At 42.6% G+C, this 24,113-nt stretch overlaps 1 protein-coding gene across 4 annotated transcripts in view; it reads right to left on the reverse strand.

Annotated features, from left to right (window-relative positions):
- The window catches only part of KMT2A (lysine methyltransferase 2A), a 71,757-nt gene extending 49,655 nt beyond the window's left edge, over positions 1 to 22,102 (reverse strand). For 2 of the 4 annotated variants that reach the window (XM_072954112.1, XM_072954111.1), the window contains exons 1-2: positions 21,645 to 22,100; positions 19,446 to 19,544 (exon numbers count right to left, since the gene is read on the reverse strand). In XM_072954112.1, coding sequence (XP_072810213.1) covers positions 19,446 to 19,544; positions 21,645 to 22,085 — 540 coding nt within the window. In that variant the 5' untranslated portion in view covers positions 22,086 to 22,100. Of the gene's footprint in view, positions 1 to 19,445; positions 19,545 to 21,644 lie in introns of all 4 variants that reach the window. The other 2 variants (XM_072954114.1, XM_072954113.1) reach the window with 2 other exon arrangements.
- Between the last annotated feature and the right edge of the window lie 2,011 nt (positions 22,103 to 24,113).

Raw genomic sequence — 24,113 nt, forward strand, 5'->3', positions numbered from 1 at the left:
CTTTTCAGAGAGATGAGTTTCAGATGCCAGAAAAAAAATCCACATAAAACAACAAAATAAGAAATGAAAGACAGATTTTCTTGCACTTCCAATTTATACTGATAATCCCCAAACCAAATTCCAATTAAAGGCCCCCAACTCTAGAGGGGGCCAGTCGATCCTCGCATCTGTCGGCATGTGACACCACTGAGGAGGGGGAAGGACTAGTCTGAACTGAGGTCTCAGTTGTAGCACTTGCCGGCTGTGTGATATTCAGGTCACTATTTTTATATCTCAATCTCTTTATTTACTGGAGTGTTGTAAGGAATAAATGAAATAATTTGTGTAAATCATGTAATTTATATACAGATTACTCAGGAAACCATAAGGCAGCATCCATACTGGAGTACTCACTATTGATGTGATTTTAGAAACTGAAGCTCTTAAGGGCCAAATGACTCACCCAAGATCACAGTTACAAAGAACTTCCTACCACTGATAGTTACAATACAAAACTATAAATAAGTATTTAAAGGAATCAAATAAATCATCTACAGTACAAAACATGCTCTTCTTTTGGCTACTACTAAAGTAACATGATACCCATCTTCAAATCCTTTAACTTTCTGATTTAATTTTTCTTTTCCTACATTATTCTCATGGAACAACCAGCTACTCTTGGCATTTCACAGACACCTGGGGATTTCCTAACACTTACCAGGGAACTGCATTGCTAAATGTATGAATTTTATGCTCCAAGTGCTGCAGTGAGAGAGAGTTCTAGCAACGATACATACTATAACCAACAGGTAAAGTAACTAACAGCAGAAGCAATGCAAGATGATTAATCTTTAAAAGAAACTAAGAGATCCACATTGCTATGTTCATTATCAGTAACCTTAGTGAGTCACTTTTCTATATTTGAAATTTTCACAATATGTAACTATACAACCCAAATTCAGTGTGCTCCAAAACAGTACTACTGAGCTGTCAAGCAATAGTTTAACTAACTCTGCCAATGTTTGAAGTTTCCAAGTATTTTCCAAAATGACAGAAAGCATTAACTTTCTTTTCTTGTGGCCTTGTAGTTGGAATAAGAAAAGAATGACTTTACTTCCACCCAAGAACTTTCTCTTCACTTGAAATATAGATTGACTTCTTGAAGCATGCTTAAAAAAAATAAGCACCCATTGTTTAAATAACCCAGACAGTTTAGCCAAAAGCAAAAGCCACCACTGTTATGCTAAGGAGCTCTAGTCAGCTAACTCTGAACCTCCAATTCCGTGTAAGAGCCCCACCTCTCAAAAAAATCTCAGGAAAGCCAAGTTGAGAAAGGACTGGAAAAAAAATTGCTGCAAGAGGTGCTACAAATGAAGTCCTTCCTTGCCTCTCATCTCACTCCCATTACCTCCTTTAAACACGTGGGGTTCACGGAAGATGTTCCTAGAAGGAAACAAGGTAACAGTGCTGCCTTCCCAAGGATTTAGACTTGCCTAGAAATCAAGACTAAGGCAAAATGTCTACAAAAAACAACAAAAGGAGCTGCAGTTAAACCCATGTTTGGCACTGTGGCATTACAAGCCTGAAGAGAGAGGGTACAGGAGACACCACGCTGCATGTGACCAAGTATTCCTGGAAACTGGGCCCAGACAGCCATTTACACTTTTCCTTTCACACCGGCTTTCTCCAGATGAGCACAGCATTCCAAGACAGAATACAGGCAAGAGGCACCAAACCTATTCCTTCTGGATAATGATGTCTTTGGAGACTAGATCACCAAGATTTTAGCCCTTTCTTACCTCCAAAGATAGAAAAGTATCCTTGCCAAGTTGAGCACTGTAAAATACTGTTAAATTATATTTAGCTTCCAGTGGTTAGGAATGCAATGAAGCTATCTAATATAATTTCAAAGCGAAATCTAATTCTAAAATAATAAATGTGTAGAATTTCTTTATTACCCCCATCCCTAAATCTAGGGTAACCAGTTATTTGAGAACTTCCAAACATACCTTTACTAGCAAATTCTATTTTACTCATAAAATATCTTAACATTTGAGGATTTTTATTCTAATGGCAGACTTTTCATCCTTTAGTGGCTATTTGTAAGTGATGAAACAATAGGAATATTTTTTTCCACAAGAGAACCTAAGTGAACCCAAAATAATTATTACAGACAATAATGTTAACATATAAAATATGATGAAGTCATTTTAGAAAAATACATAAAATTCTGCTTTGAGGAATTATGTACTATTTGGACAACTTTTCAAGCAAAGTAGTATTTCTTTTACTTGTTCATTCATTCAAAAACCATTTATATGCTATCTATTCCTAATGGAAAGATGAGTAAGACGTGATCCTGCTCCCAAGAAGTATCTAAGGCAGACAGGCAGGTGTACAATTTTAGCCTTCATTCCAAAAGCCAAAATCCACTAAAATGCTGGTAAAGGATAAAATACTATCTAACTCATATTCTGGAATAAAAATTTTGTTTAAATCTTAGGATAGTTCATTCTTCCTATTATATTAGTATGAGGTTTGTGAAGAAATATTCAACAAATTTCAAAATTCTTCCCAAAGAATTGCACTATCTCTATCCCCCAGTATTATAAGTAGGCACCACTCCAGCATTAGAAATCAGAGAGTTTGAGTAATCAAGACCTGAATCATCTGCAGTGATGAGATGAGACACACAGCTCCTAGTAATACCAGTGATCTTGAAACTGCTAGACCTCAATGCCTTTTCCTCCCTACCCTCAACTAAAATACACAGATTTAGATTTCAGCTCCTCCCTAAATTCCTCCCAATTTCTCCCAATAGTCAAAGCAAAAATCACTCACCGGGAGTTTTTCGCCTCCCAATCTAACATGGACGTTCCAAAGCTACTTTGAAAACTCTTCTATTAAACAAGCTCCACCACATCTGGCCTTTGATGAGTAGAGCCTAGGATGACTTCTTATACCCTTTTTTTTTCCCTCGCAAGACTCCGCAGAACTTCAGAGCACTGAATTAAGTGGTAGGTATCTAAGCATTCTTCTGCCCTCCAAAATGTTTGTCTTAAAAGTTAAAAAAAACAATTTCCTTCAACTATAAAGGTTTACCGATGAATCAACTGAAAATAACACCAATACCCATAGACAGTATCAAAAGCAACCCGATACTCGAATTGTTCGAAATTCTTTGTTTTGAAGGTTAATCATTGTTGGTTATTATTATATATGGCTCCATCTTGAGGAGGCCACAGGACTAAGAAAATTACTAAGAACAACCAAAGAAGATGAAGAAACATCAAGGAGGCATATTGTGCATTTCAGCAGCTCTAGTTAAAGAAGAGTAACACTTCTCCTTTGGGAATCTATTCCAGTTAGCTGTCGCTTCTGCCAGCATGCTTCCCTATGTATGTGTCTGCTGCTGCACGCTCTAAAATACCAAGGTCTTAGTGTTGCATTTTAAAGACATGCATACATAATCACCAGCACTGAATTAGCATAAGGGATAAAAAAATGTGTTTGCATGTCTGTCTTCTGCTCTAGAGTGTCCACTCTTTGAGGACAGGGAGAGTTTACTTATTCATTATTGTATTCCTAGTATCTGACACATATTTGGCACTCAATAAATGTTTGTAAGAAAAATAAAGGAAATGCATTACACTGTTTAAAAAACATTAAGTGGTAATAGCATTGTAGGAGAAAATACTGGTGGACTCCAAAGAATCAGACAATACAATCTTTACTTTTAAGAATGCACAGGGAGACCACTCATTCAAATGTATGTGAGCCCACTTCTGGGTTAAGGGATGAATACAGAGATAAAAGACAGCTTCTGCCTTTAAGGACCTGCTAGTCTGTCAAGAACAGGTCATTCAATTAATGGAATACAATGTGTCTCCTGCTTTGCTAGAGAAATACATGCCAGAGGAATGAATACGGAAGCACAGCAGAAAGTTGACTAATTTGGTCAAGGAGAAAGGGTCAGGAAAGCCACTCCAGAATGGATGAAAACTTACTCTAACTTTTTAAGGATAAATTGGGGTTGAGGGGAGACACTGCAGGCAGAGATAATAACACACATAAAGGCACATAGGTACAAAACAGCATGGCATGGAGCAAAGTTACAAACAGTTCAGTGTGGCTGAGGCCCTAGCTGATGTGGGAAAGGGGCATAAGATATTGAGGGTGGGAGGAAAGGCAGAGGCAGATCATGAATGGTCTTAAATGCCTGCATGAGTCTGAAGTTTATCTTCAAGGAAACGTGGGCCTCATCTTGAAGGCTACAGCTCATTAGCAATGCTTTCAGGCAGGAGAGAAGCATGATTAGATTTATATTTTCACGAGATCTCTAGGACAGCAGTGGGGAAGTAGAGACTACCTTCAAAACCAGAGGCAGGAAGAACAGTTATAAAATATGGCAGTAGCACTGGGGACTGAGGAAAAGGACAGATTCCACAGGGAGGAGGCAAAAAGGACAAGGTTTTAATATAAAGGGTTAAGGGGATGGAAAGAATCAGTAAAGACTTGCAGGTATTGGGCTTAGGCTGATCAGATCTGTGGTGATATTTATAAGATTGCAAATAAAGAAAGAGCAGTTTCCAGGAGTGGGAAGGGAAATCACTTTAGACATTGGAATTTGAAATGTCTATCCAAGTTGTAAGATACAATGATCTGAGAAAATGCATCTGATTCAATGAATACATGCATGCTGAAACTGTATGCATAAATGCAGTCCTCCTGGGAGAGAATGCTGAGAAAAGGAGGGTCCATGGCAGATCCCTGAGCAACACCTACACTTAATTTACACGGGAAAGGGACGCTAAGGAAGGAGACAGAGATGGAATGGCCAAGGAGAAAGATCATGCATCCAAGTACAAAACACTCAAGGGAAGAATATATATCAAGGGATGGTCAAGCTGGGTAAGGACTGAAGCTTGTACAGGGAATATCAGAACTAGGAGGTTGGGTGGGGGAAGGGTATAGCTCAGTGGCATAGCATGTGCTTAGCATGCACAAGGTCCTGGGTTCAATCCCCAGCACCTCCATCAAAAAAAACCTAATTACCACTCGCCTTAAAAACAAACACCGCCCCCAAAAACAAAACCAAAAAAAAGCAAAACTGGGAAGTCACCGATGACTTTACCGAGCCCAATTTCAAGGCAGTGTTAGAGGTAAGAGGAGCCAAAGTCAATGGGTCGAGGTGTGATTACAAAATGACAAAAATGGAAGTGAGTACAGACCACTCTTTTGAAAAAACTCAGTTCTATGGGAAAGCAGATAGGGCATGAGGTAGGGAAAGACCTGCTCGGGAGGATTACTTTCTGAGTTGAATATGTTTCCATGCCAAAGGGGAGACCAGCAGCCAGGAAGAGACTGCAAACCCTCAAAAGCAAAGTGGTAATAAATGGAAAAGAGATGGGGAGGAGGGTCAGCACTGAAAAGGAATGAACACAAAGCACAATGGGAGTTCTCACCCATCAGGAAAGGGGCTAAGCATGCATTTAGTTGCAGACAAGTTTATAGGCAGGAGTGAGCTTAGAAATTTCTCTGAAATTACAGGCAAACCTTTGTTTATATGAGCATCTGCCAGGTGAGACACAGCAGATTTCTTCAGATTCTCAAAGAGGCCTACAACCTACAAGAGTTTTTAGGAACACAGCTCTGAAGGAAATAAATCACAGACAATGGCTGATTAAGAATAAATGGGAGGGGGATTAACATATATTAATATATACACAGTACCACATATAAAACAGATAAACAGGGACCTACTGTATAGCACAAGGAACTACGTTCACTATCTTGTAATAACCTATAATGGAAAAGATTCTGAAAAAGAATGTATGTATGTGTGGGAATACACATGTATGTATAACTGAATCACTTTGCTGTACACCTGAAACTAACACAACAGTAAATCAAGTATACTTCAACTGAAAAAAAAAAGAAGAAATAGGAGAGGGAAATACTGGGGAGAAGTAGGAAATCAGGTACAAAGATTGGTAAAAACTGATTTGGTTGGAAAGGGATAGCCACAGCAGTGCCGAGATCAAAGACAAAGTCGCAGAACCTTGTTAATTCTAGGGGGTCAAAGCACATCCAATAAACAGAGAAACTACGTTTGGCTCTCAAATGTAGAAAAGTCATAAATGTTATTTATTTAGTCTGGCTATATATATATATACACACACATATATATGAAATGAGAATAGGAAAGAGACTGAATAAAGAGAGACCAGATAGCAGTCTACAGCCAAAATTAAAATGTGATTGGCATTCAATCACTCCAGCAAGTATTTATTGAGTTGCCAGGCACTGTTTTAGACTCTAAAGATACAGAGGTGAAGAACTGACAAAATTCCTGCTCCATGAGGCTACAATCTAGCACAGATGGAAAATAAAACCTACAACAAATAAAGAAAGAAAAACCAGGACACTAAGGATGGATGGGGGTTAGCTGCGGCGGTTATTTTCACTAGGGCAGTCAGGAAAGGTTTCTCTAAGGTGATGGCTTACCAAGGATTGGCAAACTTTGGGCCACAGGCCAAATCTGGCCTGCCACCTGTTTTGTTCAGTCCACGAACTAAGGATGGTTTTTAACATTTTTAAATGGTTAAAGAATCAAAAGAATATTTCATGCACATAAAAATTATATGAAATTCAAATTTCACCATCCATAAATAAAGTTTTATTGGCACATGGCCCCACACTCTGTCATTCTGTATTGTCTATGGCTGCTCTTGGCCCACAACAGCAGAGTGGAGTCGTTGCAGCAGAGACCATCTGGCCCTTGGCAGAAAAAACTGGCTGAACCCTGGTTTAGACCGAAATGATGAGAGAAAGACAGACATATAAAGATCTAGGTGGAGCAGTGCTCTAACTTGATAGTAGGTGCAAAGGCCCAGAAACAGCAAGAAGCATGGCATGTGTGACAGACCAAAAGGCCAGCGTGGCTGTGCAGCAGAATGAGTGAGATGAGAAAAGATGGGCTGGAGAAGCAGACCTGACCAGAGGCCAGATCATATATGGATTTGCTAGACAGAGTAAGGATTTATTCAAGCAGTTGGGGGAAGGGAGACAGGGGAGAGACACTGACAGCTTTCAAGTGAGGAAATAATATTTGATTGATTTACACTTGGAATACACAGTTGCTATGTGAAAAACAAACTTTGGTGAGGTAAGAACACAAGCAAGGAGATGAGGGAATTGTCCAGCCAAAATATTATAATGGGTAAGTCTGGGGTTTTGGTGGTAGAATTGATGAGAGGAAGTTGGATTTAAGGTATTCTGAAGGTAGTATGGATAGAATTTGCTGATGGGTTATCCGGGATATGAATAAAGAGAGGAATCAAAAATAACTCTTCAATTTTAGGCCTGAGCAATTGGGTAAATGGCAGTCATTCTGAAACAAGAAGAAAGGGAAAAATCAAGACCTTCTGGACATGGGAATATAAGATACCTACTAGATACTCAAGTGCTTCAATGCATACCTGTTTCCTCACCTGGGAATAGTAGTGCTACCTCACTGGGTGGGCAACATTAGGAGAAATAATACAGGTGAAGTACTCAGAATACTGCCTGGCCCACAGTGAACACTCAGTAAACGCTAAAATCATGCTTATTGTGATTATACAAATGGAAATGTCAAATAGGCAACTGGTTATACAAGTCTGGGAATCCAAAAAGTAGTCAAGGGTTAGAGAAAGATTTAGAAGTCCTCAGCATGCAAATGAGGCCTGGATGAGATCATCTTGGGAGAGTGTGCAGGAGGTAGCCAGAGGTACACTCCCGGGTTACTGCAACATTCAGGGGAGTTAAGAGGAGAAGAGCCATACAGAATACTGAAAACTAATAACCAATGAGTTAAGGAAAAAGCAGGTGAGTGTGGTGTTACAAAATCCAAGCAAAGAGTGTTTCAAGAAGGGAGTGGTCAGCTGGTTCAAATGCTGCCCAAAGGTTGAACAGGATGAGGACTGAGAATTATCTATTCAGTGTGGCAAGAGAGAGGTCCTTGAGTATTTTGATAAGAGCAATTTCAGTAGAGTCATGGGGCTAAAAGCCCACTTGCAATGGCTGAGGAGGGGAAGAGAGGTGACAAAGTGGCCCCTGTAATTACACAGGGCACTTCCAAGTTTTGTTGTGAAAGGGAACAGAAAAGTGGGTAGTGGCTGGAAAAGGATGTGGGGTCAAGGGTTTTTTAAAAGTAGGATTATCTAAGACAGAGTTTTATACATTGATGAGAGAGAAACTGCCAGTGCAGGGGAGGGGATAACTGCAGAACAAACCTGAGCAGGCGAGAGGGGATGGAACCCGGGGTACAAGTGGAGAGTGACACTCCTTCAGTTGTAGAAGGCAGCAAAGGATGTGCTAATGCGTAAGTTTCCTTTTAACAAAAGGGAAAGGCTACTAAATATCCCGGGTATATTTCAGAGATCCTGATTCATATATTACGCTTGGTATAACTGACTCTCAAGAATCAGTAGATCAGTAAATAAAGAACACCACTTGAATTGCTTAACAATTCTGTTAATACTAGTTTTGAGAGCTTTGATCTTCGAATTACCAATTTCCGAAGTTACCTTGCAAAGTACTGTAATTTTAGTACTTAGATTCATGCTGTATTTTAAGCTGAGCACAGTAAAAAAAAAAATTAGACAGTAATTTCTATGAGGGAAGGGACTTGTTCAATGTTAATGCCCCAGCACTTGGTCATCTGCCTGGTACGTAACAGAAGTTTTCTGAAAATAGATTAGAGTTCCAGTCTCCCTTTCTTACTCTGTAGAGTGCTTTGTTTATGAATGCCATATAGGGGGAAGAAGAGCCTCTTTGCAAGCACTTTTTCATCATCTGTAGTAGAAAAAAATACAGTGAAACCTGTAAATCATTTCCAAAAAGTGAATTTAACAATAATATTCTTGACTTTCTAAGAAGGGGAAAGTTTAATATACTCAAGCATAGTCAATATAGAGACATCAGGAGACAAACTTTCTTAAGCCAAGATGGCTTCTGAAATCCAACTAGTCGAAAATGTATGCAGTTATATGATAGTCTCTTGTCAACAAATTGGCAGAGGCAGGGCCAAGGCCAGAGTCTCTCTGGCTATTGGTGCATCAAAGAAAACTGTGGCTGTTTGAATGCATAATAGATAGGAAGAGATTTAAACTGTTTTAAATATGATCTCTGCCTGATATTGAGAAATGTTAATCTGAAAAGTCACCTAGGATTAAAGAGTACGAAGATAGTAATACTCTGTTCTTCAGTAACAGTAGTTGGTAAAATTTTTATCCACATAAGAATGAAATCGTTTTCAAATATTTAATTCAATTCTACCTAGCAACTGTTACATATGAAACACAAATGCTACCCACTTCGTAATTAGAAAAAGAAATAGTACCTTTTCATCCTTACTTCATGTCAACAAGAGCAAGAAGCAAAGATGCTCAAAAGAGCTAAGCAAATGAGACAGGTGAACTCCACCCATCCTGCTTTGGAAAAAGAGGTAGTCATAAAGCAGCTCATTGTCTTTAAAAAAAAAAAAACATACCACAAAATGAACACACTACATCAGATAGTAAGCTATATAGATTCTTGGCAATGCCCCAAATTACTTTGCAGGATTTTAAAAAACAAAAACAAAACAAACAAAAATTAAGAAAGGTACATTTCTAGACTCCTAGGTTCCAAGTCTGAATTGAAGGATCTCCTTGCTGAAGCAGAAGAAATAAGCCCACTTAACCGATATACTGTAGAAATTAAGTTAATCATCACAACCACAGGGTTTATTCTTCTCTAACAGGAAGGTACCACAGGATGACCAGATACATTTGAACAACCTGGAACAATTAAACAAACAAACACCAACATTGTTTTCAGAGACAGTTCTTTTTATTTTAAGAGGTTTTGGTCCTCCACATGCCAACTTTAGGTAGTGTTAAGTCACATTGAGCTATATGCTCATTCAACTACAAGTGTCTACTATAAAATTTCAATTTTTTTCTTCCAGCTTGTTGTTCTGATCTTGGTGCAAAAGTCAGGTTCCATCTTTCCTTCTGGGCTGTGAAATAACCAACAGCAACTAAAGTAACACTGAGGAATTCACAACTTCCTTTCCTTTAAAGGTAAATAGTGTTATCTCTCTAAAAAGCCAGTTTTCTGAAGGAACAATGTGAAGTTAGATGACACAAGTGAACACTCCTTTCAGCAAAACAACAAAGCTACCAAGTCAGCCACCAAAATTTTGACCTAATATTTTTGAGGAGTCAATGTTCAATATTATGAGTTGGGAAGTTTTATATTCTTACTTTCTTGAAAAATCAACTGATTCTCTTCTGACTACTCATCACATTTGGAAGTCTGTCATCACATTCTGAGAAGCTCACATTATGTGGCATTAACACACTAAAAAAAAGTCCCCTTTTTTTTTATTATTACTCTAACACTAGAGTCTCTCAAGTAGAAAAAAGAATCATGAGAATTATTCTTTGCTTTTATAATCTCTTGCTTTCTGAATTTATGCCTGTATGACCAGCAATTAAAAATTATGGGAAAAATATGACTCTTATATTTCCAATTCCCAGTTTCTCAAATGACATCAATTTTACAATCAGGGAAGCAAGCTACCCGTCACCTTGCCACCACTTGCAGAATTCCTGAAATGATCCAGCTTCACCTTTGAATGCCAGTCACTTTATGAGATGATCTGGTTAAAGGTGGATAGCATTTACTATATGAACCTTAGAAAATATTCATTATATGTAAATAATCTTAAATAAATCTAGTATCAATTTATCTACAAGAAGGAGTTTACATACAATTCCAGTACTTAATTTCAAAGTCCTAAAGCTTCAATAACCCACTCAAGGTTTTGGAAGTAAGAACTAGTAGGAAAATGAGCTGGTATTAGTATTAGCTCTGCCCAGACTTTTGGTGATCTATATGAATAATCCCAATTCACAGTTTTCATTCTGACTGTACCGGAAATGCTTTTTGCAACTCAACATATCTAAAAAGGTTTCATTCTGAGTGATGCAAGCCCTCCTCACAGCCTCAAAAGCCAAGGGTCAGAGGCCTTTGTAATCCTCACTCACATGAAGCCAACTCTTACCAGATTGGAAAGGATTTACAGAGCACTTGCTATAATGCATCCACAAGCCATGACAGCCTTGACTAGGGATGTTCTGAAGTACACCTCTTTAAACTACAACTGAAATGGACATAAAAACTAGATATATTTACTTGTTTCCTATATTGGGACCACACCTATCATTTCCCCTGGTTTCTCTTAATGTTTAAGATTTCTCTCTTAGCTCCAATTACTAAGTTTTTATTCTCCTATAAAACCACTATAAAATCATTTCATAAATACATTTCTCTGGAGCTTACTACTGAAAGTTAATTATTGCTATAAATTGATAATTCAGATCAAATACTTCTTAGGGAGTCAATGAGACCCTAGGGCCCCTTGGGTAATATTAAAAAGTGTATGACATGATTCATGCTTCCTAGGATCTGAATAAAAATACTTACTGATTCAAAGAATGAGAAGGTAGCTTGAGAGGTCATTTTACACATATATAGGCAGGAATGTACTATAAAATTCACCTCCAGAGAAGATCATAAAATTATTTTGGTAACCTTTGCACCATCACCATAATGACAACCATCATTAGCAACAAGTTCTTTACACAACGACCCTTTGCTTCAATTTAAACCTATTTTTCTCTTCTTCTAGCATCAATGAAGCTGGAAAACAGCTGGTCACCATGCCTAATAAAGGATCCATTTATGTTTTTTACAGAGTTATTAAGTTGCCTCTTAACCTTCCATCTCCCAACCTTTCCTCATAGGACTGACTTCCAATCATATAATCATCTTTTGAGTCTCCTCAGAACCGTCTCCAAGGTCTCCTCATCCCTTTTAAGTTGAGGAACCTAGAAATGGAAACAACACTCAAGTAAGGGGGTGATCAGCGCCAGCATTATCTATATAAGAGATGGTGCCATCCCATCAGCATTCCTCAACAGCACTTGTAAAGCCCCAATCAGTACTTTTACAAAAATGTCCTTTGATGGCTCTTAAGACTGTCCTCTGCCACACTTAAAAATGACTCGTAATTATCCTGCTAATAGTCTTGAACCACGTAATAGCTTATATGCTATGCCCTTGCAAAGTATTCCTAAAAGCTGTGCATAAACCAAACTTTCCATTCAACAAACATTCACTGATCACCTTCTTTCTATATGAAAAGTCACCGTTGTAAACAATATAAAACATAAATAATGACTCAGAAATAGTTTATGTCTTAGGGAAATCATAAGCTAATGGGGGAAAGACAGACACGATCAAAAGTATTTATAACACAGAGTATCCTGGAGCAAATTCTTTAACGGTAGGTATAAAGTTCAATAAGAAAACAGGAAAGGAGAAGCTGAATTTCAACTAGTAGTGGTATCTTAAAAAGTTTCATGAAGAGCTGGAACCTAGGGATCTGAACAGCCATGAATGGTGAATAAGCCAGAGGTAGGCCAAGATGGGAAAGACTTTAAGGCAAAGGAGAGGCATTAGCTAAGGTATAAAGGCTGGTACACACAGACTGTGGAGAACCTCTAATAGGCTGGTAGTCCAATGTGGTTGAAGCACATTAAGTGAAAAATGTGTGTTCAGGAGATAATGTTGAAAATGTAGAAATGTAGGCCAGCCAGATTATCAAGGGCTGAGAATTTTAAGTCTTATTTCATATTCAGTGAGAAGTCAAAGGGTTTTAGGAATAAAGTGACAGAATCAGATCTGTATTTAAGAAAACCATTGGCAACCCTGTATACAGTGAAAAGAAAGGCAGGGAGACCAGTTAGGAGATTATAATTACAATTCATGCAAAGGTAATGGAAATTTAAAGTAGGATGGTAAAAACAGAAAAGCAAGGACAGATTAAAGAAGCACTCCAACGCCATCATGGACAAGCCTCAGAAACTGACTGGTTGGGGTGAGAAGAGAAAGGGACTGAAGGTGGCACAGTGCAAAGAGCATGAATGAGCCTTCAAGCAGTTATAGGTCTGGATTTGAATTCCAGCTCTGCCACTTACAAGCCATACAACTTAAGGAAAGCTAACTCGCCTGTACCTCAGTTTCTTCATCTATAACAGATGGTGTTACCAGGCATTTCAGTAAATCTTTTCTTTTTAATGAGATAAAACAGAACTCTTCAGGCATACTAGTTATTCTTAAACTTTTAATTTGTTTTTGACTATTCTACTTGTTATTTTGATTTCTCAAGCTAAGTTCCAACCTACAGTTTAGCATTTCTTCTGTAATCATTTGTTAGTACATTGATCTCTGTAGATCAAGGCTAACTCTCCCCAAGCTGAAACTTGAGAACAAATGTCAAATAGTTACCAAGTATAGACTAATGGACCAGAACTTGGGGGCCAAGAACCCTGAAGAGTCTCAGAGCTGTTTCAAGAGAGCACCAACTACTCATACTCAAAAAGATAAGGAACACTAGTTACAGAGACCAAGAGTAGCAACCCCAGAATAGCTGGCCTGATAATTATGCAATTCATGGAAGCACTGTATTCCTTGGTTACCTACCTGTCTATTTACTGTCTTGTTCTTTTTCCGCCCCTTTTTGCCTTATCTCTAATTATATTCTAGCTGGACATCAATGGTATACACTGTTACCAAGATGTGTGGCTGGCTGCAGTTTGGTCCCATCTAGGTTACTGATGAAATTAACCATCCAGACCAAAATCAAAAACATTCTAAAGTCAAGATTATAAGCACTCAAATAGGTATATATAAATGTACACATATATATGTATACCTCAAAGTAACAGAAACCAGTAATCTTGGTGGAAAAGAAAAGATGAAGCACTCCTGTCCTTTAAATCTGAGTCCTAACAATAATTAGGGGTTCTTATGTACCAGGCAAAGTGCTAAGTACTTTGCATGCATAATTTCAATTAAGCCTCACATAATCTTATGAAGCACAATTACTGATAATTTACAAATGAAGAAACTCATGCACGGAGAGGTTAAGAAAGTTTTCCAAGGTCAATCAGTTAATAAATCGTAGAGCCATTATTAGAACCCAAGATTTGAACCCAGGCAGTCTAAATCCAGAGCCAGAGTGGTCTTAATAGCTCTTAATTACTGTGCCATACTATCTCACACTATTACAGATTAGATAATGAGATTCTGCCCTTCCTTTGTAAAGGTATTTATATATGCACAAATAAAAAATCCTTGCTGGAGAGATTACAAAAGGATTTCCTCATTAACTAAGCTTAAAGAGATGTTATCCACACGCTTTACTTCTTATAATTAAAGGCAATAATCTAGGGACAATGTTGTATGTTTGTGGTTGATTTAAAAATCAGTCAATACTCATGGATGGACAGAAGTTGAATAGAAGCATGTGTAAATATTTGTTCCTAGGTGTAGATATTTATTATAGGTATTTGTGATTAACTTCTCCTCAGTTTTCAGAGCTGAGATAATACAAAGGAGAGTTTAAAGAAAAAAATTCTCTCAAAATGCCCCTCACAAGCTGTATTACTCTCCTAATTCAAGACAGAAAGCCACAATTACTTTGATGCTGTAAAATGAGAATGAAACAACGATGCTTCAGCAAAGCATGGATAGTGAGGGTTAGATCTCTCTACAGCAGTTTCAATGTTAGAAAGGTTCATAGCTCATACTGCTGAAAGACATCACATCTACACCCAAACATTCTAACCAAACACAAAAACAGAGGTGCAAGAAAATAGATAAAACTATATGAGAGAGACTCCAAATCCAGAAATAAATGCCAGTGGAACAGATCCTACCACTGGTGTCGCACAAGGCATTGCTGCAGTGATGATTAAAGGTAAAATAGCTGGGGAAATCCCTTCAGTCTATTTGTCAAATAGAAAAACAACTACTCATTTCAAAGAAAGGGGAATTTTCATACACAGCACAGAAAACTGTCAGCTAACTCTTACATTTATATCTCGAACTGTTTCTTTAAAACTAAAACTCATCAGAATAGTATATTCAACATCTAAAAAGTTAAACCAAGTTCGGCCTCTGAGAAGTTTTATACTAATCATACAAGGGGGTGTGTATCATCCAAAACCACTACAAATCACACAACAAAATTCTTCTTTCAAATGTCTTAGTCTTTAAAAGCAAATGCCTGGCAGTGGCTGCAGCCTCCTGGTTGGCTTCCCTTGGTGTGTAACCTGACAAGGTACAAAGCTCCTTGAAATATTTAACAGTGGTGGTATGGATTTCTTTGGATACGTCAAGAAAAGCAGCTCATCCTTTTTAAAAACATAAAGAACCATTTTATGGGATGTCATTCCCTCAAGCCCAAGTGTCTCTGTATTTCCTCGGGGCTTTCTCAGAGAACTTATTGAGGGGGAAAATGAAAAGGCTAACAAAAGGACCCCTTTTCTCTCCCTATTCCCAGCATAATCCACCTCAGCCACAGGGCCAGTTGCATCCACTGTCATAAATGCCAGCAATTAGAGAATTAGGCCATAAAACCACCCACTCAGGTACAAGAGCGCAGGCTCCAGCTTTATTTCATGCGTGCCATAAAGGTCCTGTACTTCCTTCTTTCAGGTCTTCTTCACAACCAATGAAATGACAGTAACAACAGCAACAAAAAAAGTAGCCCTTTGTCTGTCTCATATTGATGTGATCAATGAAACCATCTGGGTCCAGGTGAAGGATTTAAGATTCCTTTTCCTTAATAAAGACTGCATTTCCTCCAGCATGCCACATACAGATCCATTAAAAGATATGCTGTATTTCAAGTACTAACATAACGGAAACTAGAGTGAAACTACATTTTCCAGAAAAATTATTGTCTCTTATTCCAAAACTACTCTAGAAGCCTAGCCAATTCTTGAACTTATCAAGAACTAATGCAGGCTACAAGACTTTTCTTAATTAACTCAGTAATCTGTAGACCCTCCTGAAGTCTTTTCTAATCAAAACAGTTAATTCAAATCTCAAAGTTAACTTTCACAGTCCACGTTTTAAAATCTGATACAACTTAGGAACAATCAATAATTTCACTTAATTCATTGTCTTCCCAACCACAAAGGTCACAAGTCTGTGACTGACTCCATAAGGTTTTATTTACTAAGCTTTAAACCCATTTAGATAAGACTCAAACAAATACTCCTTAACAGTAAGCTCTTTGGCTTCTCCTTTCCTACTAGTACCTACAGGGTTAAGAATCTGATGAAAATGTAGATACCTCATATCAGACTCATTAGTAATTTAACCTTTCTTACTTCCTGAAAATAACATACGCAAACAAAAGAAGGTCCCATCCCAGCAATTCTAGAGTAAACTCCTCCCAAAGCAGTGACAGTCACAAAGCTCCCTGCTTTCTCAAAGGTCTATTCCGCTGGGCTCTCCACCTTGGCAGAGGAAGAATGGAAAGAGACAAGATATTCACAAAAGGCCTGACTGAAGGCCTTCAGTTAAGTACTAGGAGGAAGCTGAAGTTCTGTGCCAACACTAGAGGAATGTGGGCAGGCACAAAGAGATCTTAATTAGGAGGCCTACAATTAAAACAGTGAGTCTCCAGAGCAGAGAGGCAGTGCAGTCTGTTATGCCTCAGAGCAAGCAAAGCAGTGTCGCCACCCCCTCTAGCCACAGGGCAAGGAAGGCAATGGGTAATGAGTCTGCACAGCTGCTCTGTGGAGGGACAGCCCCCAGGTGAGTAGCGATGGGACCTGAGTCAAGATGGGAGTATTTTCTCTTCTCAACTTCCAATCAGAACATCAATCACTATTTTGTGAACGATGATTTCCTACAATAGCATGTGCCTTAAGATAATTAAATGGAAGGTGAAGATGGGGGCCAGTGATACGGTTTTCAGTAAGATGAAGAAAAGTTCTAAAGATGGCATTTGTCATGCTCAGTAAAAACCAAAGTACATTTCAGAGCATATTAACAATTACTCCTTGCAAGGTAGACACTATCACTTTGGATTTATAAATACATTAGCATACTGGGGTTTTCTTCTCATCTAAAAGCTCACACATCTAAAGGAATATTCTACCTAGACTGAAAATAACTTTCCTTTTGGACAGTCAGGAATCTACAACACTGAAAGCATGAAAACAAATTTAGCCAAATAAGAGGGCCTCTACACACCAGGTAATGCGTTATAACTAAAATTTTATCTTCATTTTTCTTATAAATGAAATTGGTCAACTTCAGCAAAGAACTTTTTCCATACAGTTGAGTCCTCACATTTTGTCCATACAATGAAAACTTACCCATCAAGTTCCAATTTCTCTTCCTAATAATAATGGCAGTTAAGTGGACAAATGCACATCTGATATTTTAAAGCTCACTGACTCTGACTCTTTAAATAAACTCAGAATAATAAGTTCTGACCTGAGCAAATAGCTAATATAATCGAAAGAAATCAGAATACTGGAGCAGAGAAGATTCCTGAGCTGACATTTAGCCCAACCTTTTCATTTTACAGATCAGAAATTTCAGGTTAAAAGTGAATTGTCCAAACTAGTCAGTGAGAGAGGCGAGTACAAGGAGAGCCCGTGTCCATTGACTTCCACTCGGAGGGGCTCCTTCTCTTCCACTTGTGTTCTCTGCTTCACTTTCCTCCTGCCCAGCTCAGGAGTAGCTACAAAGGCGATGGAGGAGCAACTCCCACTCTTGGTACATGTGCCCAACAAACATCCAAAAAAATAAATAAATAAAATCCCACTCTCCCACTCCAGGACCATCATCTTTTCTAAGCCCAACCCAAAGCCCACTTAGCCCACCTGAACTAAACTGCCATTTCCAATAAAAATACATGCCAATGTTGTAATTCAGTTTCCAATTTATATCTAATCAAAGTCTGCCAGGTTATGATCAGGCTGGAAATTTCACTTTTAACATTCTGTAAGGCGGTAGGAAAGGTAACCGGATTATGCTAATTAATAAACAAAGACTACTTGCTGATGATTTGACCATTTCTGGGGTTCATATTAAAACGGCCCAAATTCTAGTCAACAGAGAGGATGCTGTACTATGCTTATTTAGATGGCAAACTAGAGTAGTATAAACACCACCTGAGACAATCCTCAGAAAAATGGGACACTGACGCTACACAGGGTAGAGGGAAGGCAAAAGAGCAGACCTCTGTGACTTCTTACAGCACTCAATCAAGTAAAACTTTAATTCTGCTTCCTAACTGACACAGAAAGCCCCAACAGGAGACCAGTGACACCTATACATTTTTAAAAATAATCCCATTCTGACAGAATTTGGTCAGGAAGAACCCTTCCTTACATATACTTATGACTCAGAGAGATTCAACCCGGGGGAACTTGGGAAGCTGTGGCAGTGGAGGACAAGTCTTCTAAGGTTAAAGGAGTTTAAACTCATCTAGAAGTTCTGTCACCTTTCAATTACCTTAACTTAGTAGTTCAATAAGTATTAACTTACGTTTTATTATGGAGAAATTATAGGCATTATTCACCTAAAGCAAACCAGAATTTTAAAGAAGCTAGAATCATTTTGGATCGCAAACCACTTCTTCACAAATCCAGACAAGAGTTGATACAGATCTGTGAACACATTCTGAAAAACAATCTTTAGAATTCTATGTCAGCCCAAGGGACCCTAAACCTCCTTTTTTGGAACTTTTTCATTGATTTATAAGACTCTGTAACAAAATGCTTGGTTTCTACACTCAAAACTACCAGGTCAAAGGATAAATCACTATGGTTTAGCACTAATGAACGCATACCATTAACCCACACTAGATTGCCTCAAACTACCACATAAAAGGCTTGCCAATGGAACAACAGCTCATTCAAGCCTAATGCAGAAAAAATGCTGAAGTTTAATGTAAGGAGGCAATCACTGTTCTCATAATGAAGTAGCAACCACTGTTCAGGCAAAAGTTTTAAAGAAAAAAACGTATTAATATGCTCTTGTGTGAAATAACTGCAATTCCTTGACCGACTTTACACTACATACTACTACTCAGCAAAATAATGCCAGTGGATAGGAAAATGTTAGCACCTGATTAAAACTTTAAAGGTGATTTGTCAAAGACCAACAGATAAAACATTCTGGTGCCCAGACATTAGGTCCCTGAATCCAGGTGGCTCTCTTTCTAACCAGTCTCTTGAAAAGATATGATTGGAAGCTGTCAGCATAAAACTTCGCTTTTGAATATGTGATAACAATATTTGGAATGTGAACACTTGATCCTTCAATATAAAATACATAAGCATGCTAAACAAGAAGAAAATGCTTCTCAGGGCCCCCTTAGAACAGACTCACTTTTCCTAATAGAGACTTTCTTATTATACTCAAATATACATAGGGCTGAAATTCTGCATATAACCAGGCAAGTCTCAATTCTGAAAATAAGCAGGTAAATGAAATGTCAGTAAGTCTATTTTTTTTTTTTTGCTGCTGTATCTTTTAAAAAAGCAAAATCAACTCACATTTAAGCACCAACTCCATGCAAGTAACCTGAACGGTTCAGTCTTTTTGTCATGTATGAGGCCTTTGGTTCTCCAACTACATGGGATCTGTGTTGTTAGCTTAAAAAATACAGAATTGGCCTTTCAAAAAAAAATAATAATCTACAGCAACCAATAAATAGTCTCAAACAACCCTGCTGACTGCAGCTGCCTTCTGAAGGCTGGGAAAAGGAGGTGGAGAGAGAGCAGAGAGAGGCAGGGAAAAGGGACGCTGCAGCTAGCTACACAGCAAGGAACACGCCCCCATCATGTCCTCCTTGCTCTGTCAGAAGGCGGGTTGTTGTCAGTCTCCTGATCAGGCTGCCTTAGAAACGATTTTAAAAAGGAGGCAGGAAGACTAACAACTAAAAAATGCAAGCTCCTTGAAAGGAGGGGGCTGGGGTCCCTGGGATCTCCTCCCTCCCCTTCTTCCCAGGATCTTTCCGTAGATCTAAAGGGGTGCGGGGCACAATAGGGGACGAGGGGTTTGCCCAGGATATTTTGTGTGCACCAACGGCAGAGCACGCAGGAAACGGCTGGTTGTTATCTTTCCCTTTCTGTTTCAATCAAGAGCACTCCAGAGCAGCAAACCCCCTACCCCCCTTCGCTTCGGCCCCTAGCAGCTGCTCTTCCTCCTCCTAGCATCCCCCGTCCCATTCTCCCCCTTCCCCTACAGTTCAAACTCCCCTTCGGCATCCAATGGAAAACAAATGCGCAACGCCACTGGCTGAACCTGAACTCAACTTCCCTTCCCAGGGCAACTTTCCTTTTGGCTGAAGGGGGCTGAATAATGCCTATCAAAGCATCCCCATTCTTGCCCCAGTACTAATGGGGAAGGAGCAAAGCTCGCAACCCTTCATCCACCTTGGGTCCCCCTTAAAAGAAACAGAGAGATAGATAACCCTAACTCCTCCTTCTAAGGAATAACTTTGCTTCATAACCCTCCTCTTTCTCCCAACTAAAAGCAACCACCACCACCACCACCACCACCACACTAAAGTAAACCTGTCCCTTATCTACTCTCCTCACCCCAACCCTGCTTCCCTCACCTCTTCCAAGCCCCAGGATTGGCCGAGGAAAAGGTGGATCAATAATGAAATGACGGAGAAAAGAAGGGCGGGAGGGAGCCCGGGTTGGAGACTGCGTGCTCTCAGGCGCAGTGGGTGGGGTAGGAGAGCAGCTGCTTCCCCTGGGAGGATGCTGCCCAAGTCCCCCCATAAACACCTCCCCTCACGGGGGCCCCCTTCCCCAGAGCTGGAGGGAAAGCCTGCCTTCTCTCCAGGGGGAATGGTGGAAAGCTGCTCTTCTCTGAGCTTAGGGGACAGTGGTCTATATTCCCCTCAAAGATGCCACTAATCCTTCATTCTAAGGGAGGGAAAGGGTGGAGTGAAGGTAGAGTAATCCCCCGCTACCAATAGGCTAGAAACTGCAGCTCTGTAAGATGGGGGAAACAGACTGCTGTAGGAGGAGATCACCGTTATCTTCAGAGGGAAAGGAGGTTAAGGGAGGCAAGGTGGAGAGGAAAGTAGATTTTTCCTTGTGAGGTAGGGCGGGATGAGGGAGGATCTTTCTGCTAGGGTAGGGGTTGCGGGTGGAGGTGAAAGAAGGGGGAGTGGCTGGTAGTGAAGGGACCTGGCCCGGGGATGGGGCGAGGGTTCATCAGGTTTTCGGAAGCAAGGTGCTGGAAGCGACACTGGCCCCTAAGGGTGGGAGAAGAACGTGGCTCTGGATGAGGCCATCACCAGAGAGATACCCAAGAGGAAAACTGCCCCAGGAGTAAAACATCTGCCCAGAGAGGGAGGCGGGGATGTGGCGGGATCAAGTCTCTAGGAGGGAGGGAGGGAGGAATCTTGCTCGGATGAGGTAATCTGTGAAAGGGAGGAGGGGTTCAGTCCCGGGATGGGAAACCCGGGCGAGGGGTCTGTGCCAAGGGATTTGGGGAAGGGTCAAGGGAAGGAGGGTGGGGGGCAAACCTCGGCCAGATGGGTCCGATCCCCGGGTGGGGGCGGCTGGGGGGTCTGCACCCCCGCATGGGGGTCCTGGAATGGGAGGGCCATCTGCCCTGGGTTAGGGACCCCGGGATGGTCCCCGCATTGGGATGCTCCACAATCCCGGATGGGGGAGGGGAGGGGTTCCACAGAGGGTCGAGACCCCGGACCTGGGGGTTCCTCGCCCCCTTACCTCTCCGCTGCCGCCTCCCCCGCCGCTCTCCCCAAACACGGCCCGGAACCGGCGCAGGTTGGTGCCGATGGCGGCCGAGACCTGCAGCGCCGCGTCGAAGCCCGGGCCCACCCGGAGCAGGGCCGGCCCAGAGGAGGCTGAGGACGATGACGAAGACGAAGACGAGGCGGACGACGAGGAGGCTGCTGAGGCGGCGGCCGCTCCCCCTGGAACCCCGGCCCCGCTGCTTCCCGCCGCCGCCGCCGCCGCCGCCGCGGCCGCCACAGCCGGGGGGGAGGGGGGCGCCCCGGGGCCGCTGCCGCCGACCGGGGGCCCGGGGGGAAGCAGCAGGGCCGGGACGCGTTGCCGCGGGGCGCCCCCTAGGCCCCGGCGCCCCCCGCCGCCGCCGCCCCCGGTGGTCCCGGGTCGGGCGGGGAAGCGCCACCGACAGCTGTGCGCCATGTTCGCCCCGTGAAGTGAAGCAGCGAGAGGGAGAGGCGACAACACAGGGGGGCGGGGAGGCGGAGGGGGGGGCCGCGGGCCCCGGAACTAGCCTGGTCCGCTCGGCGCCGCCCGGCCGCCTGCACCCGGCGGCCTCTATGCCGAGCGCCGGGCCGCGCCAGCCGGCCCAGCGAGCTGTATACCCGGCTCGGGCCCGCGCTGCCGACGCCGGGCCGCGGCTACGCCATCCCGAGGCCCGGGCCGCCGCCTGCCGCCCGCCCGCCCGCCCCGCAACCTGGATAACAGCATGCCCCGCCCTCCGGGAGCGGCATTGCTCGGGAAAAGGAGGGGGGGGAGGAAGCCCAGGAGCCCGACGCGGAGCGCGGGTTCCGGGGAGAGGGGGAGGGGGCGAGGACGACAGGGAGGATGGAGGCGGAGGGAACCCGGCCGCCCGCAGCCTCGAGAGCCGAGAGGCCGATTACACACGTTCCCGGGATGCGCTGGGAATCGAACCGCCCGGGAGAGCAGCTTCCAGTCTAACGCGGCTGCCGGGTCGGGAACGAGTGCGCCTTCTCAGCCTCGAGGCACGGATACGAGATGGGTTAGCCCGGATTTAACACTTCTAGAATAAAAGAGCCCTTATTGTGCTACAGGCAAGACGGAATTGTTGCCCAGTTCACTATATGCAAAATAGAAAGGCCCTCAATGAATGCGCTTTAAAAAAAAAAAAGAGCCCCTCCCATTTTCATGCCGGAGCTCTCTCCAACATGCACACGCGGAGTAGTCGGTCTCCCGCCACCTCCTCGCCCTGCTATGCGCTCGGGGCTGAGGGACCTCTGGCTTTCGTGCCTTTCTGCAGAGACTTGGGTTGTGTTTCTCCAGCGCGGGCACGGGGGCCACGGCGTGCTCTGCTAACGAGGCGGCGTTACAACGAAGCTGAAGCTGGGTGGCTAACGGGGCCCGGAGGGAAGAGGCGGGCAAAAGCGCCCCCGCCCCTTCTTCCTCCGTTCTCTGCCTGCCGCTGCATGCAAAGCAGACCCTAATGTATGCACGCAGAGGAAGGGGGGCTCGCGAGCACGTTTCTGATTAAGAGAGGGGGAGGAGAAGAGCGTTGGGCATTATGATACACTGGGTGGAAGGGGCCCGCCGGCGGCGAGCTCTGTGCGCGGGGTTAGTAGGCTGAGGGGGGAGGGGGAAGGAGGAGGGTTTGGGCGGGGGATGAATATCCACCCGGTTTACTTTATTGCGGGAAAGAGGGGAGGGCGCCTCAAGCTAGGCGTTAGAAGCCTGCGAGGCTGGGAAAGCACAGAAGAGAGGGAGGGGTTTGCACAGGGAGAACTTGCGTTGGCTGGGGCTAAGGGATCGATACACACAGCCTGCAGGCCCCGGGGCAGCCTCCATCCCTCCCACCCCCAGCCGAGGTGGAGTTCGCTGGAAGGTCACGCAGCCTTCCTGGACTCCCGCACCCGTACGGCGCCCTGCATGTAGTATTACAGCCTGAGGCGGCGAATTGGGGCGGGGGGTGTCGTGGTGAGCAGGTTGCAGTCAGCTCAGGCCCTCTGGAGGGTGCGCTGCACGCCTCCAGAGAAGGTCCACGGCCTCCTGGTGCTGAAAACCTCCGTCTCTCCACCCGCAAAACGTTTGTGCAGAGTGAACGATGGGGTGGGGGCTAGAAGGGAGCAGAGAAAGGGAGGCACAGGCAAGCTCCAACTCCCCCAACTAGTCCCGGATCGATCGCTGTTCCAACCGAGCAGGATGGAGCCCAGATGGTTTGCAAAGCGCACACTCACACAGCGCACACACAGGACCAGATTCCGTTGTTACATCGCGTGGTTTACTAGGTGCAAAAAGGGTGGGAGTAGCGGGAAGAGTCTCTTAAACGGCAGCCCCAGGACTCTGCTAAGGACATAGACACCCCATTGTGGACGGTTTCTCCATTGCAATATATTTAGCGTTAGACTCTGGGGGGGTTTGCTTCAGTGTAGCTGCTCTGATCAGTTACAGATTGGCGACCACGTGGATTCCCTCAAGCATCCTGATTTGTTCCCT

Source organism: Vicugna pacos, chromosome 33, assembly GCF_048564905.1.
Source record: "Vicugna pacos chromosome 33, VicPac4, whole genome shotgun sequence".
NCBI lineage: Eukaryota > Metazoa > Chordata > Mammalia > Artiodactyla > Camelidae > Vicugna > Vicugna pacos.